Genomic DNA, 23,886 nt, shown 5'->3' on the forward strand with positions numbered 1-23,886 from the left:
AGTCGTAGAAATAATTAATTTTATTTCACTTTTTCATGTTGGCTCGTGTTCAATAAAGAAGTAATTTAAAAAGAAATAATCAAGGTTTTGAATATAATAAACTGCACATACTTTCACACAAGTAATCTAAATTTTTAGAAATTATTAGAATAATAAACTGCTTTCTAGCATATAATTAAAAATAATATTGTTTTAAACATTTAATTGTAAGCTCTAATAGCAATTAGAGAAAAAGCTAATTTAAGCTCGATTTGAATACATTTGTGTCAAAACGTGTTAATATTTTCTTTAGAAGATTATCTAAAATTGTCTTGTAATTTGCATACAATAATAATTTCTGAATTAAAAACTATGTGTTCATATCATAATTTAACAGAATTGTTTTTCAGAAGGTTTTCTTTGCGTTGTGATTTAATTTGAATAAAATATTAATTGCTGAAGTGTGTTTCATCACATCATGACGTCACAAAGATGTATACAGAAAATTTTCTTGAGATTTTCAGTTAATATTCATAGAAAATTATTTTTGTGTTGCAAATTTTGTGTTCATGTCATTAGAAAATTATTTTTTGCGTTGCAAGTTTTGTGTTCATGTCATTAGAAATTTATTTTTTGCGTTGCAAGTTTTGTGTTCATGTCATTAGAAAATTATTTTTTGCATTGCAAATTCTGTGTTCATATCATTCGAAAATTATTTTTTGCTTTGCAAATTTTGTGTTCATGTCATAATGTCACAGAAATGTACTTAGATTATTTAGAAACTCTTTCTGAAGGTTGCTTAAAATAGTTGATTTCATAAGTTCATAGAAAAACGAGGAAGAATTTTGTTTAGATTACATTGAAATTGTCATTTAAGTTACGTAAAAAATTAACTTCTAATCATGGTTTAAAATGTAGCGAAATACCTTTGATAATATCTTTGATTATTGTTTCGCTTCCAATAACAAGAAAAGCACAAAAAATAGTTTATTTTGCCAACAAGTTGGCTAAAATTAATTAAGATTAATTAAATTAATTAAATTCGAAATTAATTAATTAGATAAAATTAATTATTTTCCAATTTTTTTGCTTTAAAAAAACTAAAGATAAGTTGGTGCTTAATATTTTATGAATTAATGATCGGTCAAAAATTTTCATTTGCATTGCTTTTCATGAAATGAAAGGACTTCATTTCACGTGTTTAATCAAAATCACGTGATTTAGTATTGCAAGACAGAGCCTCTTTGTTTTCCGGCGGAGATCGTTGTGAACTACGTGGTTTCTTACGATTAAAAAAAAACTCTGTAGAAGTGTATACGAAATCCAGATATCAATTTCAAAGCATTGTTGAAATTGTGAGGAATTTTTTTTTTTTTTTAACTATACATGTATCTGTAGTGTTTAGTTTCTTAGTAGTCTTCAATTCAAACCAACGCAGTAAAAAAATTCTGCTAAAAGTAATAATCATAATAATTCTGGTTATAAAAACCGAAATATACTATATGTAAACCATCCATTTAGTAACAGCTCTTGTTACCACCCATTTAGTAAAAAGTACAAAACTGAAATAGAATTTAACCGAATGAAAGATTTTTATGCCATGCTTTGAAGAATCATGATAAAAATTACCAAATTTTATCATATATATTTTAAAACCATATACATATTATTGTTTATTTTATCAAAAATAATATCAAATCGCTTCGGTAAAAATTATTCGCCTTTTTGATGTTCCCATAGCTTTTTGGTGTTTTTTAACACGATAATATTTGCTATAATTATGTAGTTTTGCCCAAGATTTAGTAGATGTCAAATGTCCAATCACTTCGATAAAAATTACTCGTCTTACACGATAAAATTTGCTACAATTTAGTAGTTTTGCCCAGGATTTGGTAGATGTCCAATCACTTCGGTAAAAATTAAATGTTCATAATTTCAAAATTATTGTAGCTATAGTGCAATATTATCAATCAAACCAAGCTATTTTTAATAAACTTCAGTTTCAAAGCATTCCAGAAAAGTAGTTATTTTTTTCCCCTTCTAGAAGTAGATTATTTTTTTATTTTTAGAAAAACTGTTATTTTGAACCTGTATTAATCAATAGATATATTCAACACATTTATAACAAACTCAACAAACAACTTTTTGTTTCGAATTTTTTCTTCAGTGAACGTTCATTATTAAAATTATCTTTCTTAAAAAAAATTTTTTTCCGTTTTTTAACGAATTTTATTGAATTATTTGTTTGGTGCTAATTATTTTTTGCTTCCAACAAAATATAATTGTTTTAATTTACTGACTGACCATCCCTTCTTTGCCGCATTCTATAGCATTCCTGCTTGAAAGCATCAACCGTTATTAACATTCTAGCCTTCAAATAAAACTGACATTTAATTAACAAACGCTCTTTCTTATAAGAAAACTCAACTAGAAGCATTTTCATATAACAGTCAATACTAAACTAAATGTCCGTATTTTAATATTCATTATCAACAGATGAAAACCCAATTATATAAATCCAGATGCGGAAAAAGGTAGCCTCAAGCTTCTTTTATCGATGGGCTACCGCGCACACTTAGCATTCTTTTCAAAAGTAATTGGTTTACCGTGACTGCATAACACGGCGATAAAAAAAAGTTTTGACAGGAATTGGCGTTGATATTTTTTCTTTTTTTGATGCCAAACCCTCCCTAGTGGTTATTGAAAAGACTTTTATCTAGTCACATTAAAGATTGGCCCATTCATCGCTTGCTCACCTGAGTAAATCTTTCGAATATCCCCCTCTCTCAGGCCTTTGTCCTATCTCAGAAATGGATTCTTTAAGAAAATCCTAAACGTAAACAACCGAGTCTCATCCTCATTAAGTCGTTAAGGCAAAGCAGTTAACTTCAAATAAGCATAAAAAATGTTTTCAGTCGAGTTGAACTAAAGGTTTTTAAAGCCACTAAGAGCCATTACGTGCTTTTTTTTGCCACCCAATTTAATGGTTGGTTCTTGTTGACGATTCTAGGGCTTTTTGAATCTTCGATGCCAGTCATTTTTTCTCCCTTTTTTGTGATTTTTTTTAGATCTTTGATGCTACTCTTATTCAATTTTCCGAACGCAAATGGTTGTAAGGACTTGAAAGACGCTAGATCACTTCTGGCAAATTGTTAATAAAGTACTTTATGGTGGTTATAATGGAGATTCGGTATTGAAGAAGTGACAAAAATCAGATAGACGGTAAATTTCGTAAAAAAAAAGTTTTTTTTTCCTTAAAAAAAAGAATAGAAAGGTTTAAGTGTTTCCGCTTTCTAATAGCAACTTGATAACGATAAATAATGTTTAGTGGCAGCTTGAAAATACGTTCTTAAGAACAAGACGTCTAGTTGCGAAATTTCTTAAGTCGCTCTCCATATTCATTGTATGTATATTTTTCTCTATGAGTGCTTATTTATGTAAAACCAACTTTGTATTACTAAAGACTAATTCTTCTGTAAAATATGAAACTAGATTTTTGCGTCAAATAAAGCGATTGGATTAATTTAATTTGCAAAAAATGTTATATCAAGATAAAAGAAAACGATTGAGGATAAGAAAAGAAATTAAATATTTTATAAATTGCTATTGAATATTATATATTTAGATAGAATATTAAAATTTCATAATTTTATAACATTGAAGAATCATGCCTTAATGGGTAATTTTTTTCCTGCAATAATGTTAACTTCCTTTCTATATCAAATAAAGCGATTGAGGTTATTTAATTTTAAGTAAAATTGTATGCCAATGAAAGAAAACGATTTAGAATAAAATGGGAATTAAATATTTTAATAAATTGCTATTTGATTATTATATAATTAGGTAGAATATTAAAGATACTTTATTATATAATATCGAAGAATCCTTTTCTTATGTGTATTTTTTTCTTGCAATAATAGAAACTACATATGTGTAGAATCAAATGAAGAGATTGGATAATTTTGATTTTTAAAGGAAAGCGTGTCAATATGAAGAAAAAAAATGATTTAAAATAAAATTGGAATTAAATATTTAATGAGTTGTTATTGAATATTACATATTTATGCAGAATATTAAAGTTATTTTTTTATTATATAGAAAATTCTTAATATAACGACTAATTTTTTTGCGATAAAAGCAACAACATATTCGATCAAATTAAATTATTTGATTAGTTTAACATTTAATAGGATATAGTATATTAAAATTAAAGAAAACAATTAAATGTTTTAATAAATTGTTATCGTATATTTATATAGTATATCAAAGCAAATTTATATTCTAATGCGAAAGAGTTATATTATAACAATTACTTCTGCAATAAAAGAAATTACAATTTCTTCAACTAAAACAGTTCTTTTAGTTTTAATTAACGGTACAATAGTATATTGATAAAATAAAATTTCATAAAGATAGAAGTTACTGTTTTTTCGCAATTGAAAATAATATGCTTTGAGTAAAGGTTACAATAGGGATTAAATTTTTGTTGCATTTATATAAGCATTTGATATGACTTAATTCGGTTGTAGGGATTTTAAATATTACATTATTTTTGTTCGAAAAGCTGCAGAATTTTTTCGAAGTGTTATTTTTAGTTTAGTTTATTTTTTGTTTGAAAGTACAAATTTATAAATTACTATTATATGCATGCATATACTCTAGTCTGCTCTTTTAAAAAAAATAACATCCTGGACAAGAAACGTTCGAATTTAACATATCGCACCGTAAACTAATATATATTATTGCCTTCTTCCTACCACTCCGTACGTAGCGGATAAGTGGGATTTCACTGTTTGTAGAGAGAAACGGATTACAAATTAGTAATTGAAATGCAGATAAAAATGAAAAGAAAAAAAATGTTCCCCAGTTTTAAGTTTACATAATTTTTTTTTCTATATTTGTAGGGTAAAATGATTTTTTGACTTTCTTAATATGAAGGAAACAATTGATGTTTTAGTTAACGATGTAGCGATTATAAATAACTTCCTTCTTTTTTAATTTCTGGCTGTTACGAAAGTGCTGTACAGTGTATAAGTACAGCCGTTACCTTTACAGAAGTCTTCTAGAAAAGTAATTATCGTCAGAAAACACTTACGATAATGCGCTGCCAGTAATTTACTTTTTTGAACTTCCCAACCTTAATAGTTTTACTATTTTAGCAGACAATTGAATTACGTAATTAGACCTTATTATAATGATTTTCCGTCATCATCATTTTAATGTTAAGTGCACGGAGAAAATAAAAAGACAGTTACAGAAGGCTGTGATTACATTTTAATAATTTTTCATTCTGTTTGTTTCATTTTTCAAATTAATTTCCGTGTAAATAATGTTTTATTTAGGATATATACGTTGGAGTTTAAAGTAAATCTCTTTTAAGCCATTAGTTTGTTCCGTCAAATACTGTAACCGGCGTTAAATTTTCTGATATAATTTATGAATATATTTCACATTTATAATCTTTTTTTTACTAATTAATTATTTCGTATAAGAATTTTATGTGCACCTAAATTTTACTTTTATCAAAAAAAAAAAAAAATAAATAAATAAATTAAAAAAAAAATTTAATTGCTAAAAATCGATAAAAGCAGTTAAGTTATAGAATTATTATTAACAATCCAGCTTTTATTCCAGATTTGAAATTGTACGTATAATTTTCTGTTATATTTTTTAATTTGCGTTTTAAGAAAATTTGAAACAAAGGAGATTTTAATGATTTACGTAAGCATTGCTCACCCCCTTCTTCCTATATAAAAAAATTTAATAAATAAATAAATAAGCGAATTACAGCACCCCTCCCCCGGTAGATCCCTCTTCAATATTTAAACAGCCCCTTACACTATTTTACCAGCACACATAGCATAAGGTTTATAATAACTTTATTTTTCAGATACACCATGTATAAAACAGATTCAGAATTCCTGTCGAACAATCTGAAATTCGCCCCACACCTTTCAATGGAAGACAGTGCCAGTGAAGGTGTTCTGATGGAAAGAGTGAGTAACGGCCGAGAATGGCTCTCACACATCTCCGCATCATCCCGAAGGAGGCGAGAAGCTCTCCTAATCAAGCAACGAAAAGAGAAGATGCGCAGGAAGAGGATGGTTAAACGAATAGAATACCAGAGACTACGGAATATGGTACCCTCCATTGCAACTAAACCCCTCGTTTCCAAAGTAAGTTTTCATTTTCTAGATATTCAGAAAAAAAATATTAAATACTCACTCAGCTAGATTTAATACAACAAAATTTTAATTCTGTATATTAACTCTTTAAGTGGAACGGCTATTCTGTAAATTTAATGAATCAGACGATATTTAAAACGAAGCAGACGATAATTTAATATTTGATAAAAACAGACGATAGTTAAAATGAAGCAGGCGATAATTTAATATTTAATGAATCAGACGATATTTAAAATGAAGCAGCCGATAATTTAATATTTAATGAATCAGGCGATATTTAAAATGAAGCAGCCGATAATTTAATATTTAATGAATCAGGCGATATTTAAAATGAAGCAGCCGATAATTTAATATTTAATGAATCAGGCGATATTTAAAATGAAACAGACGATAATTTTAACATTTAATAAAGCAGGTGACATTTTAATTTTATGCATTCAAATTATCAACCCTGTAATTTTTTATCAAAATAGAATAATTATTAAATAAAAAAAGTTACAATCGCACGCGATGTGACAATCAAAATCCTAAAAGGTACCTCCAAACAAAAAATATAATCAATTTTTACAAGAAAATTTTCTTTTGCTTAACCTCACCTGCAGGTGTGCGTTTTGAGGGGGTATTAAGACAGTGAGGCTTCCTGAGGGCAAAATCAGAACTAATCGTCCACCATCTCAGAAGAATGAGTCGTCAGAACAATGTTATTATTCGCGGCGTCGCGTTATCTGATAATAAGAAAACTGTTATCTTGGAATTTTTTTAATGAATCTCGCTTGGTAGGCTCCAATTGGGTCAACTCTACGCCATTGAAAAAAAAACTGCAATTTTTTTTATGAGTTATGGTGTATTGTTCTTATTACTTGTGGGTACTCGACGGTGACGAGTCATTTCCGTTTCTTTTTTTTCATTCATTCATTTTTTTTGGATCCCTGTCTTGTACAATCCATGTACAGGTTAATGTTAAATTGAGTTTTCAAGTAAAATTTTAAGTGATATAAAAAAAGAAAGGGAGAGCGACTCAAGATTTTTTTTTCTTTGCTGGGACATAATCTTTTGTCTCCTGTCAAATTAGTATGCAATCGTTCCTTTCAAAAATGCAGTGCATTCCTTTTTTGCTAGTTTCGGTTTTCAGTTGCTAGTTTCTGTTTTTACTTGCTAGTTCGGTTTGATAGTTTCTGTTTTTAGGTGCTAGTTTCTTTTCTGAACCTTTTTATTCGGTTCATTATAGTGGTAAATTGTTATAACAGGGTGCGTAGCGTTTTTAAAAAACGCCTAAAGGTGCTTATTTCCGATTTTCGTTTTTTAAAAGCCCTTAAAAGTGCTTTTTTCCATGGGTGTTTTTAAAATGTGCTTAATTTTTCCTTTTCCGAAATGTGATATTTTTCTTTGCCATGTTGAATTTCGCCACAAATTATGCAAAAAGAGATAGTTCTATTCAACGTTTTCACAATTTATTCAACCCCAATCTATTTCGGCGTACCGTCGGTCTGTAGTGTATGAAAACACCACTTGTTTTACATGTTTGATGAAATACTTGCGGGTCCGCACTTGCGTATACTGAGCTGGATTCAGTGGTAGGGATTTTTGTTTCTCATGTGCAACTCTGTTGCACTTTGCAAGAAATTCTCAATGTCAGACTTCATTTTCCGCCCTGTGTAATAGAATCTAAAAATCTCTCGAATGTTTTCTAATTACGGGGACCGACTAAACATTGCCAATATTTTTTCTATTGCTAATTTCATCGTTTGTGACGCGCCATCGTCTTCGTCACTGGCAAGCAAATAAAACTGGATAAAACCATCAATGGTAAAAACTTGGCCAACCCTGTCTAATTATGATATTTTTTCAAAGTTCCTAAAAATATTTTTTGAGTACTTGAAAAGTGCTTAAAAGGTGCTTATTTTTCGTTGAAAAATGTGGCTACGCACCCTGTATAAGAAAATACTTAATATTAATATAATGAAATACGCAATACCAGTAAGAGGTATTATGGTAAAATAACAGACAGCAGTACACTACAATATAATCTATTTCATATAGTAAATTTTATGAGTAAGAAAATTATGTATATTTTAGACATAACATGCAACTTTTTTAATTAATAATTTCCTCAATTTTACCAACTGTACGTTATTCTCGTTAGCAAAATCATGCAGCATATATTAAGATTAATATAATCATAAAATAAAACAATATCAGATGTATGTAAATTTACAATTTTTTATTAACGAGTAAAGAAATTATGAGTATTTCGCAATTAATTGACTTTTTGAAGCAATTTGTGTTTGACTTCGCCAAATATCTCTCTAGTTTGTACATTATTCTCGTAAGTGAAATCCATAGTTTATAATTAGTCGAGTTTAAGTTTAAAAATGATGCATAATTCGAAGACTTGTAAAAAGGGTTTAAATATTATACACAATTTGGAAAGTGCGGCATTGTTTTTATTTTCTGGTATCGTAATACAAATATAATGCTGATTTAAAATGATTTAATGTTAAACTAATAATTATATTATATCCGAGTAATTTTAATGTTAAATTTTTCGTTCTTAATTTAATTAATAATTTATTTCTTCGCTTTTAAATACTATACTTAGAGGAAGCGAAAATTAAGTTTTGACGCCTCTCCTGATTTGCGTAAGTCTCAAGCGCAGAAAATAATAGTAATAATAATAATAAAAAACAACAACTTGGGAGAGCGGATTTATGTAGATAAACTTGTAACCAGACTTTGCGTGAGAAATTTTTTCCCTCGCGTTAAGTTATTTAGTGAGAAATAACTTTACGTTTTACTTTCGTTTGTTATTAATAACTTTCGTTTGTTGTTAACAACTGAAGAAGGAAATTAAAATAATTAAATAACCTTACGTTTTACTTTCGTTTGTTATTAATAACTTTAGTTTGTTGTTAATAACTGAAGAAGGAAATTGAATAATTCTGAGTACCAAATTACATCGTTGTTTTTCCTTGATGCAGGCATTTGATCTATCCCAATTAAAAAGCTTAATTGCTAAACGATAACTCTTCTTGTTTTGAAATTCTTCATTTTGTCCATAAATTGATAGAATAATTATGAGTGTGAATCTTAATAGAGGGATTTTAAAAAAATGGAGAATTCATGTTTTAAAAAGGGGCTCGCTTTTGATATAGAAGGACCCAGAAATATTTGAAGATCTAGGTTAGAGGACCGTAATTTTGTAAAGTTTTGCGGAATTTACCAATTTTTTTGCCCATCTTTACTTAAACAACATAACAAAACAGCAGTTAAGCATACGAAATTAATTTTGCTAAGAAAATTTTTTAGATTGTCATATTTATTGCTTCAGTATTTTTTCATTAGAATATAAACGTATTACCATTTTTTGCTATATTTAAATACTAGACAAATAACATTAAGCAAGCTGCTCTGTTATAAGCTTGATATAATTACGTCAATTACATTTTAATCCCTCGAACTTGCAATTATTTTCCATTTTCAACTACACGTTATTAATAACAGTTACATTAAATAAATCCATCACGAAGATTGGAATTTCGAACTTAGTATTCGATATCTTTAAATCTAAATGATCTTTTCAAAGAAGAATAAGCCATTATCTCAGATAATTGTTCTATTTTTTCAATAATGTATCTCAATCAACTTATTCGTGAATAATTTTATACCAATGACACACTAATAATGGATCCATTAAATGAAACTGCAGACATCAATTGCTCCGTATTCTTTTATTTTTGTCCATTGTTTCAAATAATGGGCTATCTTAAATGAAGAAATCTGTGATTCATGTATGGATTAGTTGATGTCTGGTTTTGTTCTTGTGTGTTCTTTTTATATTGAATATTGATGAGATTGATAGGTTTTTATGGATATCAATGTTTTGCATTGATTAAGTAGTTTTTATTTCTGCATTGTGACATTAAAGCAGGTGATTTATTACGTGACTTCAGGATGACTTTGCCGTTTCCAGCTTATGAATATGTAATGTAAATTATAAACGTATTAGTTGCATATATATCTTTGAATGTAGTTATTTTTCCGAATTACATAATCGGAAATTCTTAGGATTACTGATTGTTAATTATAAATGTCTGGAATTAGTACTACTTTTTGATGATAATTTTTTTTTTTTTAAATTTTTGGAAAATATTCGTATAAGATTTAATTATAGCTTTGCCTAATTTTATGCCATTTTTTTCTATAATCATAAGCATATATACACTGTAAAAAATTCCAGATCAATTTATGGTAAGAAGCACGGGTACTGAGTGTGCATAATCCGTAAAATTTATTTTTACTCTTATATATAAAACGTACTTTTTATAATAATACTAATTTTTTTCGAGTGATACAGTGATTTTACGGAAATTGTTATTGTAAAAAATTACGGTAAATCAGATTTTTTGTTTTGTTACATTTACGGTAAAAAATACCGGCACCCTGAGTGCCAATACTTTTAACTGTAATTTGATCCAGAATTTTTTTACAGTGTACTTATGATTATAAAAATCTATGAATACATGCGTAGATTAATGTTTAGAATTTATCGTTCATTTTAGGCAATCTTTTTCTTTTCTTTTTTTTTTTTTGTAATTATTGCGATAATACTAATAAAGATTCTGCTAAATTTAGTAGACGTTAATTTACTTTCATTCTTGTTTTTTGTGATTATTTTGCTTCATTTTCTTTAAATTTTATTCCATTTTTTATAATCATGCTCTTATATAATTTTAATTTTCTAAAGAATTATGAAAATTCATGAAGATTATGTAAACATGAATTCTTTAAAATTAGCATATTTTCAAAGAATAGTAATACTGTTAAAAAATGTCATAAAAATACAGCTATTAAATTAATGAATGAAGCATTAGTTTTTAAGTGACATATATTTAAAAATTTCTAGCTTTTGGAAACATTTTAAATAAATTAAAATTAAAGAATTTGGGCATCCTTTAAAACTCGTGTCTGCAAAAAATTTCGATGGTTGATGTGACTTTGTAATCTTAAATTTCGTGCTTTACTCTGAATCTATTTCGCATATTTATATATAATCTAATTTTTTTTTCAGGTTACTGTAATCGAAGAAGCAATTCGATATATCGATTATTTACACGCTGCTCTTTTGACTAGATTGCGAACAAAAGGATTACCCAGTTGTTTAAGTGGTAAGTAAAGTCTTTTTACTCCTACTTTATAATTGAAAGACAAACGGCAAACGAAAAACAAAGCCCCACTTTTCCCAAACGTGTGATTTTTACATAAAATTACTCCTTAGTATTTTTTCATTAGAGGTACTTAATAAGTTGTCTGAAATATGCAATAAATTATGGTGTGTTTAATTATTTATAATTTTTAATATCATTAAAATAAACTTGTTCTAAACTGGGGGAGCATTTTTTTTCTTTTGTTACATGAGATTTTGGAACCCATCATAAATATTTTCGCTGCGCTAATGTCAAGCTATAGTTTTTATGCAATATAATAATAAAATTTTCGCAATACATTTAGGTCACATGTTTTTTGTCTTAATCGTTATTTTCAAAGGTGCATACGTACATTGTATGTAAATAACATATACGTTCTTTATTAACTTGTACATTCAAACAAAAAAGTAATCTAAAGAAGAAAAAAAATCATTTTGAAAACAAAACGAGTTTCAAATTCGAAAGCCCCACATCCGAATTAGGTAAGATTAAGTACTTGTATAAATTCAACATTAAATTTGTTAACCCACTATTATGCTAGCAGACGTTTTTGTGAAAAATTTCAGCTTAATAAGATTTCCACTTCGAAGGGTTGAAACAGAAAGAAAAAAAAATCTCTTTTTTGTACGAAATCGGAGAAAAATTAACGAACACACATTCCATGAAAGTGTGCAATTTACTTTACTGCACGTTTTACTTTTTTTTAGCAAAAGGAAAGAAAAAAAATTACAAAAAAAAAAAGTCCCTTTAACCCCCTATAAAAATGTCCAAGTTTATCATCTGCTTACTTCTCAAGTTACCTAACTATAAAAAAGTAAAGAAGAAAACTGAGAAAAAAAAATTCTGATGTGGGTGAAGGTATTTGAGACAGCAGGTGTTAATGAAGCCTGCCAGAACTGATCTTTTTAACTTGCTTCAATCTGTTCTTTGTTAAAGAGTTCTGTATATATACTAACGCCCCTCTGCCAAGGAACTTACCTGCCGCTCTACTAGGGGGAGGGGGACATTTTTTATTGGGGGAGCTGAATGTGGTACCTGGTTTGATGAAGGCGTCTGTATGCTTTACTTCTACTTCTCCCCCTCTTTTTTTTATTAGTTTTTTTCTGGTAGTTTCTCCAATTTTGCGCCAGGTGTACATACCTTTTTAAGAGGCATATAACGCCAGCTACTATATGAAAAGTTAAGTATCCATGCTTGGCTTTGTAGCTTCGTATTGGCGTGAGATATGCGTGCCAAACTTAGTTTTTCTTTTGCGTTTTTCAGGAGTTTATAAGTTATTCATCGTTCGCGGAAAATAATGATTACATTATTTAATATAGGTAATTTAGTTTATGCGTAATTATATTACATAGGTTTTCGGGTAAACATTGAAATATCGATTTTCTTAATATATTTTATGATGAATTTACGGTTTTAATGATTCGAACGCCTTATTAACCCCTTAACTTGTGCCCTCGAGTTAATTCGAGCGCGCTAAACAGGCTAAACTTAGAACACTCGAGATAATTCGAGCGGCGCTATATTTTATGCTGCTATAATGTTTCACACTCGAATATAATCGGGAATTGAAAATAACAATGTGAAGGCTAAGAAAAAAAAATCGTTTTATTGGTATTTATCATTTACATAGGATTGTAAGCTATAACTCTTATTTATTCAAGAATAAAATATACAGTGATGCCAACTTGCTCCGGACAACAAATATATATTTTAAAGTGGTAGTTTATCAATTGTGATTCTTGGTTTAATAAATTCAATTTAGTAGATTTTTTATCCACCACTATTTCTAAGTAATTCGTTGGGTTATATAATTTACCACTTTATGGTACTTATGCCAAACTATACCTTTCAAAAAGCAAGCAAAAATCGTCAAATATTTGCAAAATTTACTTTATAGTTATTTACCTTTTTTTAAATTATTTTGACGTGTTGGGAGTAGTTGGCATCTCTGAATATAACCTTTTTCCATGGAACAAAAGTGCAGTAGACGAAAGAAAAGACAACGTTCTAATGTGTGTTTTTTTATATTAAAAAAAAAATAAAAATTTTTTGGCCAGTTTTTTTCTCATGATTATCTGTGCGTTAAAGGGTTAATTGTGATCATTTATTTTCCTTATTCCTTAAATCAAACAAATTAACGTGTATTGATTGACAAAATTAATTAATTAACATCGTTTGTTAATTGTTTGCAATTTTGGTTTAATACACTTCATTTAAGAACTATTACACGCTTATAAATTGCTGAAATTCACACAAGTATATTATTATTATGGCTTAAATCTTTAAAGTATTCCATAATAATCTTATTTCTAACACAATAACAAAAGTTTCTGTAAAATTCTTTCGCACGCGACTAAAAAACTTCCGCCAACTCAATCGTGAAAAAGTAGCAAGAATCTTTCTTTCTCGCCAAAGTCTTCTCCTTGGCAACCTCAAGCTGGCATTTCAGGTGCTTTGATGCATAACTGAAAGCGGGCCGTGAGAAAAATTCCCCACGCCAGATAGATAGCGAAGTGCATTCCTTTAATACCTTCTTAAGCAGCACGCGCTGACACCTGGTTGCGTTTTTCTCCTGCGCTTGAGCATCTGCGTTTTGCGCGACAACTTCTGTTGCGTCAAATGCAAAACAGGTGCAGTTCCGCGCGCTTTTCACTTTGCAAAGGTGTTTCTAAGTTTTATTTGCAATGCTGTGAGATCGCTTTGAGTTTATTAAAATTTTTCCAGCTGCTCACGTGGCAAATATTGCGATATCGTATTTACTTTACAGTGAGAAAAAGCATATTTAATGATTTATGTAGCTGACAAGGTCTTTTTTTGGCAAAAATAAAAAAAAAGGTAATTTTCTCATGGAACAAAAATATACCTCAGGGTTTCAAACGCTTTTATTGCGAAGAATTTAGGTGTTTCCTAGTTGGCATTTATTCGTTTCGTAAAATATATTGTTTTACGAAATTTTATGGTGTTTTCTTTTTTGTTTCTGATGGGAATTTATAATTTATTTTAGTTCTTTTTGGGCCTTATGTCCATTAATGCGTTAAATATATATTCAACGACAACCCCCCCCCCCTTAAAATGTTTTACACAATGCGGTTGTTAAAGGAAAGATCGCTTTAATAATTTATGAGTATTATGAATATTTATAAACATTAAACTGAAATAGGTATTTCAGATAATATTGTTTGGTTTGTTAATTTAATCATTAGCTTCTGTAGTTGTCATTGATTTTAAATTAGTACATCATACGTTCTGCTTTTTTTTATGTTGTGTTTATGATTTGGGCGCGAAATAGAGATACATAATTTGAATTCAATGATCTAAATTATAATGTTAGAAATTGTTTTGAAGAATTAATTGGGGCGGTAGATCTTTTTCCTCGACAACTCAATCGCCTGCTGGGCTTACTGAAAACTTTGTTTGCAAAATAGAATGATAGAATACATTAGGATATCCTATCACGTTGTTAGTTTATACTTCGATTTTGAATGATGTTTCCAAAATATTCATTAAAGATCACACCCACCAAGGGTGCGACTATCGCGCATGCGCACTACATCATTCCGGCACATCAATCAGGTTAAGAAAAAAAAAGGGTATATATACATTTTTTTAATTGATTAAGCATAGGATTTCTTCATTGGTTTTGTGGTCGCCTCGCCCTGCCTAGAAGGTTTAGATTGTGGATGTCAGCTAATTTCTCGAGTAAGGGCTTGCTCCACCCTTCTGATTGGTGCACCAGATAAAGATAGGTTTCAAGAAATGGCTTTAAACGATCTCATACTTCGATTAATCGTTCTTGATTGATTCCTCGATCGATTGACGTCTCAATAGAAACGCGTGTGCTGTGGACAGAAGATGCGACCACCCAATTAGAAGACATAAACTTTGTGTCCCAGCAGTAATTTCTGCTCTGATGAACTTATTTTAGTTAAGATAAGAATTTTCTTTTGATAAGGCAATAATTATTGTCTTGTAAAAATATCAATATACGCTAATGTGTGGTCGCTTATATGTATGTCCTTCTTTGGCGGTGGTCTACTTGACCGCGCCTTGGTTGAAACATTTTAATTTCAAAATTATGTTGTTATGAGTTGCAAGGTGATTAAAATAATTGCTGACGTGAGAACGACGCTATAAATTTAACCAGTTAAATTTTTTCCTGTGCAGTTTTGAGATAAAGGGATCGCATATTGAGACAGCCTGAAAATTATGATGTATGTAATGCTTACTATCTTATTCAATTAAAAATAAATAAATAAGTATGCTATCGTTGCATTTTGTATGTTTAGATAATGATTTTCTAAATACCAAAAACGTGTTCTTTAAATACAAATTTTTATGACTTTACCTCGCATTGATTTATTGATATTTTACGTGTTTTTGGGTACTTAGCATTCTTAATCATTTTCCCTCCTCGAAAAAGAAAATTATTGATTAAAAAAAAACTTTTGTAGGGATACAACTATAGAAATGTTGTTTACTTTTGATAATTTAGCGTCGGAAGAAAATAAGAAGGCTTATTGTTTATTTTAAGCATGCAGATCTACTTTTGCTTTACATAATTGAACATCGAAACGAAAATAAGTCTATAATATTCATTGTCACTGAACTTAAAAGGATGCTATAACACACAAGAAATTTTTCTAAATTTTACATTCTATGGTAATTGAAAATTTTACAGTTTAGAGAAAAGGGAGTTTATGCGAACTTGGTGTAAACCGTGAAATTTCAATACTGAAAAAGTGTTTTAAAAATATCAAAATGCAAGCAAATTATCGTATAATTACTTCTACACTGCGTAATCCGGAGTTATCCTGTCGTAATTTCGTTTGTATTTTGTTGTTTTGAAAAACAATTTTCAGCATTTAAAACTCATAGATGAAAGAGAAATCGCCATGAAACGTTTTTCCCAAACTATAGTGTTCTTTAAAGTCGAAAAATTAATTCTGTAGACTTTAACAGAGAAAAAGTTTTTTATTTGCTAATTTATAAAAATCATGATTTGCAAGTTTTTGTTTTTTAAGCGACTTTCTACTTTTGATGCATTAAAAGTAAACAAGCAGTCTAATCATTATTTATAATACTTATTCAATAAAAGCTATAAATTTTGTTTTTCTTTCTATAAGTCCATAAATCCACTTGAATCTATCCTTTCAATATCTTAAAAATGCATACGAAGTAACAATCCAGATGATTTCATTTACGAACCATAGTGTAATAAAAACATTTTTAAAGCTATTTAATCCACATAAAAAAACCCATTAACTCTACTAAAGGAATATTTTATTGCGGAAATTGGTTTTGCTAAGTCCCTGTTAAGAGATGCAGAAATGGTCAACAAGGGTGGGATCTGCATAGCTTCTTAAAGTAAGTGGTTTAACACGAGAAACCAGATAAACCATTTAATAGTGCTGTGGGGGGAGGGGGGGGTAAGAAGAGTCCTTACCATAAAGTTTAGGATCTAAACATTCATCATTCTACCATTCTTCAGGTAAAAGCCCGAAATAACCACTACCTTTATTCACAGGTGGGTGTACAGGGGTAGAGAGATTGGAGGCAATTGTGTTGGCAGAAAAACTTCAAACCAGGGGAGGTCGCATTTGATTCGGAAGGCCAGGTGTAACGATTGTTACATAAAGGCTTTCGCTGAAAATCTGTTTCAAGTATAAAGTGTTTCTTTACTAGTTTGTAGGGATTATGTTCCCTAAGCAGCTGCTTGCATACAACATGATAGAGCAAGTTCTGACGGTATTGCAATGAAATCTTACTGTGCTCTCTGAGCTTGAAAAGTTATTCGACTTTGGAAAATAGTATTTTTTTTTATTAATCAATCGACTGCTTTTTATCAATGAACTTAGGCTTTTTTGTTTTGTTTATTAAAACAAAGAATGCTTAGCTTATAAAATAAATTTCTGCTTATTGTCAAGCTACTGAAAACTAGATACAACATTTTTTGATGTTTTAACAATAATAGAGCTTCGCTTCAACGCTCTCACTCAGTTTTTCTTTAGGTACATTGTGCGCGAGCTTTCTCCCATACGTATAATATTCTGCGCACGCTTTCTACATACGCCTAATAATAATTTAATATACGTATATTCGGCACTAGCTTTCTCCCATACGCATGAAAATAATTTCCCGTACGTATATTCCATGCTAGCTTTCTCGCATGCACATAATAAATTTCACATACGTATATTCTGCGCAAGTTTAGTTGAAAACGAGATTATTCTGTAGTAACTATGATGTGCAGAACATACATTTCTAAAATTTTGAAATCTTTTGCAAGCATTCGTACATAAATATTGCGCAGCGCAATTCCCACCAAACAACACCAGTTCTCTTCAGAAGTTAGCGTAGAATTCACGTACGGAATGCTATGTGAAAGCCTCCTCGGGTAACGAAAAAGCAATACTTTGCGAAAGATATAGCCATATGTAAACTAACGATGTTAGGACAATTTGATATAAATAACAATTATTTTGTTGTTAATTTCTTTATATGCAATCGGTAGAAAAACGCAAACAAAAATTTCTCCTTTTAGATATATAAAAGATAAATAAAAAAAGATTCGGAAAATGCTAACTGATTTCTGTTTTTAACATTTCATTGAAATGTGGAAATGAAAATTATCTTCGTGAGGGTTATACAGTTTGAGTTCTATAGTTTTTCTCGAGTTCTGTACATTCTTTTTTGGCATGACAGGTCAACAATGTGTGCAGTATTTGAATTTCGGAATTTTGATGTGCCTTTTTTTTTTACCAAAAAATTACAACTAATTCTGAGAAAATGCTCATTACTTTTTCCAAAGGTAAAAAATCATATTTTTCTTTAATTTAACTAGATAACAAACGTATAAATGTTTGCATCTATTAAAACATTGATTATTTATTACAGTTGCAGCTAACAATTCTTATAATGGCAAACCCGTATTTCTTGAGTAACACTGAGTACTTTTCTTTCATCTACTATACATTTTCTTGCAATGTTAATTGGTCAACACTCTGCCCTATCCACATCTGCATTGGTCACCTATTCAAACTCCCATTTCTTGCCCCACCCTCAAAAAGTACCACAACAGGTGCTTATGGTTTGAAGTACTCTATCTGTGCCACCTGATTGATTTACTTAAGCACGTGTCCCCTTTACGCTGGTTACCTGTCATCGTGAGAAATCCTAGTGTTTGTAGTTTGGACCACCCCGATTGCTTCACTGCAGCCCCAGATCACGAACTTTTCTCGCTCTCATCGATTAAAAAGAAACTTCTTTGCCAACTTTTTTTGGCAAGATATATTTGAGAAGTGCGTGTAGTTACATGTCAGAAAATACTTCGCCAAGAGACCACCTTAAGTTTGGATTATTTTTTTTTCTTTTCTTTGTTTTTTTTTTTTTGCTTCGAAATGAGGCACATCTGTCATTTTAAAAAAAAAACAGAGAACTGATTGAAAGTTTGATGTTACGTAACGTAAACGCATTTTGAAATGAAAATTATCTCTCTCTCTCTCTCTCTAGATTTTAATTGTTTTTATAAACAATTAAAATCTCATCACTGGGTTCAATATTCCACTATTTTAACAAATTGTGTTTTTTATATTAATGAATTCCATACATTAAATGCATCTTTAAATGAACATTATAGTTTCACTCACTAGAATTAGCAAATAAACAAATTACATCATTAAGTTTTAAATTCTGACCTTTCAATACAACTTTTAACAAATTGTGTTTTTTATCTTACTAAATTTCCTATTATAAATGCATTTTTGAATGGAAATCATAGTTAGCAGTTTGTTACTCACCTCGTGAAGAATTTTTGCCAAAAAAAAAAATTCCTCATGCATCATTTAAATTTTATAACCAATTGCGTTTTTTATCTGAAATAAATTCCGTATATTAAATGCATCTTTAAATGAAAATTAAAGTTAGACTCACTAGAATTAATGCAAATAAATAAATCACATCATTAAGTTTTAAATTCTAATCTTTCAATACAACTTAAAATTTTTTTTTTATCTTTCTAAATTTCTTATTATAAATGCATTTTTGAATGGAAATCATAGTTAGCAGTTTGTTACTCACCTCATGAAGAATTTTTGTCGAATAAAATCTCATTCGTTTAAATTTTGACCTTTCAGCTAAACATAACAAATTGTGACTTTTATTTTACTACATTTCGAATGGTAATTACTAAAAGAAATACAAAGAGTTAAAAGACCACCAATGGTGAAGTCATTGTTGGCGAGATATTCTATTTTCAGTAAAACTACTGGCATTTACGGACACGCCCTTGTCATTGTGGGTCAGCAACCATTTCCAAGTCCAGCATTTTCTTTAATTATTCCAGTTCTGTTTTTTTTTTTTATTTAACTTATTGTTTTCTCTAAAATCTTTTGTTAAGAAACTATTTTCGACGTATTGTGAGGTCCGGCTCTGCTGGACTCCAAAAGTTATGCATTTATAAATGTATACTTTAAAAGGCTATGTAATTATAGTAATTTTCTGTCTGTTTTTTTCTTTTCTTGTTATGTTAGATTGAAAAAGAATATATTGTTTTCTTTAAGGAAAGTTAAAACAATATGAAGCGATGGTTCAGCTTTTTTTTTATTTTTTAAAGTTTTTGATGAATGGATTTACTTTAAATGCAGTATTCCTTTTTTATTAGGGAAATTTTTTTTATTGTTTTTATAATTTCGGGTAAAGTCAAATATAACTTTAAGTATATTTATATTGTATTCTTGAATGCTAAAAATTCCATCTACAGCAAAGTCGTTTAATCAAAATTTATTATTTAAATTCAGTTTCTTGTGTTGCCATAATGTTTTATGGTATAATTATCTATTAAAAAAAGCCAATGAACTAAAATTTAGAGTTTTAAAATCTTCATAGTTTTGTGGTATTTTCTGTAAGTTTTCGGCTAATTCTGAAAACTCAATTTTTAACTGAAGAAATAATTATTGGAAAAAAAAACTTAATTTAAAAATAAATAAATAAATAAATAAATAAAATGGTTTTGCACAAAAAAGTAAGAAATAAAATATTGAGTGTGATTTAGAATTGAGTTTACATAGTCTCAGTCAATTTTCCAGGTAATATGTTCATTTTATATGAAGTTTATCTTAAAATGCGTTGCAATATTCTCTTATAAAACGTTAAAAACAAAAGAGTAAAAAGTCGGGTGTTTTCTTTAATATTTTATTATTTAATATTTATATACATATATATAAAAGATACTTATACTTTTGAATAAAATTGTAAAATTAATTGACTTCAAGCTACCAGTATGTCAATGCAGGTTGGCATGAATGCAATTTATGCCAACGTATTATTCATGCCAACCTTCTGGAGGTCGTCTGATAAGTGAGCTATCGCGATCGCGACTGTCGTCTGTTTTATCTCTCCTTCCCCTCTTTAACTACACATAGTTCAACGACTCAAATATACACATATAAAAAAATAAAAAAAAACACTAAACATTACAACATATGTGATTTAGACTTCATGTGATTAAGGCACCAGTTTATATCCCTTCATCACGCAAGGCTCTTTTTATTGGTTACAGTTAATATATTTTTTTTCTTCTTTAAGTAGGAACCCTTTTACTTTATTTTTTCTTTTCTCGTATTATCATCATACGGTGTTTTGGAGTAATTATAATTACCCTCTTCGGTTCGTGAAGCGGCATTGTCCAGTCGGTTTTGCAGCTGCCGTTGTTTCGCCGCTGACCGTACCCTTGGGGAAATTCTCACGCTTCTTGATGTTAATTTATCGCTCGTTAAACCTGATTTCTACGAGAGGGTTTGGTTTTTCTACCTTATTTTAATGATTCAGGTGGATGACTTGAAGATTGTCGCGCTACTAATTGGCTCGATTGGTTTTTCTCGTTTGGCGACGCCATCTGTCATTTTGGCGAGAAGTCGATGTTTTTCATGATAGGATTTTAAATTTTTTCTTAAAAAGTGCATTTGTCGAATTTTCGTTAATTGTGTTTGGGTAAATTTTAGTCAAAATTAATTCGATTTTTTTTCTTTGTGCTTACTAAATAAGTACCATTTAGTTTTATTACTTCTTGAATATTTCCTTTAATTAGCTTATAAAATTAATACTGAGGATAAATCGACTGTTATATAGTTGTACTTAAATAAAACCTGGAACTGTCTGTGCATACATACATACACACACACACACACACACACACACACACACACACACATATATATATATATATATATATATATATATATATATATATATATATATATATATATATATATATATGTGTGTGTGTGTGTGTGTGTGTATGTGTATTGGCTTGGGTTAACAAGGGTGACATTATATATTTTTTTTACTTTTTACAAACTTCTCCTTAGTATTGTTTCCAGATAGGTTATTTCAGCAACATAATACAAGGAAAAAACTTATTATCTTTATGAAAATCACGGTGTTTTTCTCCAAAATCGATCTCGTAAACAATTTGAAAATGTGGCTTTTCATTATATTGTTCCAATCCCTTCATACATACATGAGTCTTATTGAAGTAAATAACTTTCGAAGCTATTATTTCGCCTTTTGTAAGTCATGAAAGATCAAGTTTTTATTTAAAATATATTATTTTATCTAAAATGTAATAAAATACTGTAGGATTCAATTTAACGATTAGGCTTTAAAAATTTAGATATTTTTTAAAAAAAAAAAGCTTGCAACTTTATTGTCTTTACTCACTAGCAACTTGTCAGTCATATCATAATATTTTTAATGAGAAACCTAGAATACGGCGTGCGTTATAATTTATTAACAATTCATAGACGGCGCTATCACACCTTACACTTGGCTGGATGTCGCCAATTATTAACCCTGCAGAAAAGTAAATAAATGACACGTACAATTTTTTGCGACGTGCTAAATGTAGCCTTTATAGTCAGTCAGTCATGTATAGCAGTTAATTTCATAGCCTCAGGTGAAAATCTAGTATTCGTACAATTGTAAATGATTGTTGCAAGCGATCACTTAAGGTTCGATGATTTTTTCCCTCCCTGCTGTTTTTGATCATTTGGTCTGTGAACGGAAACCGTGGGAAAACACGCGTATTCTGGTCCTTGCATACATTAAGCATTGAAAACATCTGTTTCTGAAGTATGCTTAATTGCTCCTACCCGCATATAATTTTGCATATTATCTTAGCGACAGCTGAAGTGATGTTTTAAAAAATGCCGGAAGAAAATTGTTTTAAGTGTCGGGCATGCATAGTTTTTTATTATTATTATTAAATGACATGTTTAGTTTTAATTAATGATATTAAGATTCATTTTTTTTTTCATTCTTTGCAATTGCATCAAAATATATTCGCCTTAACCACGCAATGATTTCTAGGATAAAATATCGCTTGAGTTTTAATTCGTTATTTTTTTTTTTTTTTCTATTTAATGTGTAACTATTTCATTGTCGTTTTCTAATTATGAAAGCAATCAAAATAACTCCAAAATAAAATTATTTTTGTCACTATCTTTCTGCATATTAAAAGCTAATCATTGCTGTTTTATAACTAACGTTCCATTAGTTGACTTTTTTAATTGTGTAAAACAAAACAAGCATGGTTTGGTGGGTTTAAATGTAAATAACTAATAAATATTTTTAATTTTTCCTGACCTTAAAATTTATTACTCGAATTCTCCAAACTTGCTAAAGTCGGTGTACTATTCAGTTGAATGTTAAGCTATCTATGATTAAAATTGTATTTTAAAACTATTTCACTTTTTAAAATAAATAACTAAGTTTATAGTTTTATATGAACGCATTAACCCTTTCCAAGGCCATGGTAAATATACTTACCACCACTTTTTAAAGTCCATGGGGAACTTTTTTACCACTTTTAATTAGGATTCCATTTGTTAATAACTTCAGCTTTCTTGAAGTGCGTTTGAATAAAATTGGTAGTCATTTTTTACTTTAAAAAAACGTATAAAAGTTATAAAATGCATAAGTTTGTAGCATTTATAAAATTTATTTTATAAATAACGAAAAATAAAAGTCAACAATTTCTAATAGGTAGTGGTAAATATACTTACCACCAAAACAAAGAAAAAAAATGGCATTAAAATTTAGATTAATTTTTTGTAAGCTAAAGTTTTTTTTTTCTTATATCAATTTCAATTCCAAAAATACTTTAATTTACCTTTACTAGAAATAAATGGCCCATTAAAGGGTTAAATACTGAAATTTTGAAGGTATTTTAACTATTTAGTTTCAGTTACCGCCATTAAAATATATGCATCTTTTGGGGCGGTGTATTTTACTAGGAAAATTGCGAAGAAAGGAGAAAAAAAAAACTTTTATTTTTTATATTACTTTTCTTGAATAAGTTACATCACCAATTTTGTGATCAACACACCAAAGAAACAACTGCTGAAAAATTAATCCGTCACGCGATTACTTAACTGTCGTCTGCACCTGCTAAATCGCCTGCATACAACTAAACACTCAGAAAATATATAAAAAAAATTTGATCGGATTACAAAAACAGCAGC

General features: G+C 29.2%; 1 protein-coding gene across 1 annotated transcript in view; it reads left to right on the forward strand.

The window, feature by feature from the left end:
• Window positions 1–23,886, forward strand: part of LOC107444748 (uncharacterized) — a 34,335-nt gene that overhangs the window by 433 nt on the left and 10,016 nt on the right. Inside the window, exons 2-3 of the mRNA XM_043051774.3 lie at window positions 5,870–6,155; window positions 11,233–11,329. Of these exons, the coding sequence (XP_042907708.2) occupies window positions 5,877–6,155; window positions 11,233–11,329 (376 nt within the window). The 5' untranslated portion in view covers window positions 5,870–5,876. The remainder of the gene's footprint in view (window positions 1–5,869; window positions 6,156–11,232; window positions 11,330–23,886) is intronic.

This window comes from Parasteatoda tepidariorum, chromosome 5, assembly GCF_982258835.1.
Source record: "Parasteatoda tepidariorum strain Cologne lab strain chromosome 5, Ptep-v5.0, whole genome shotgun sequence".
Lineage (NCBI taxonomy): Eukaryota > Metazoa > Arthropoda > Arachnida > Araneae > Theridiidae > Parasteatoda > Parasteatoda tepidariorum.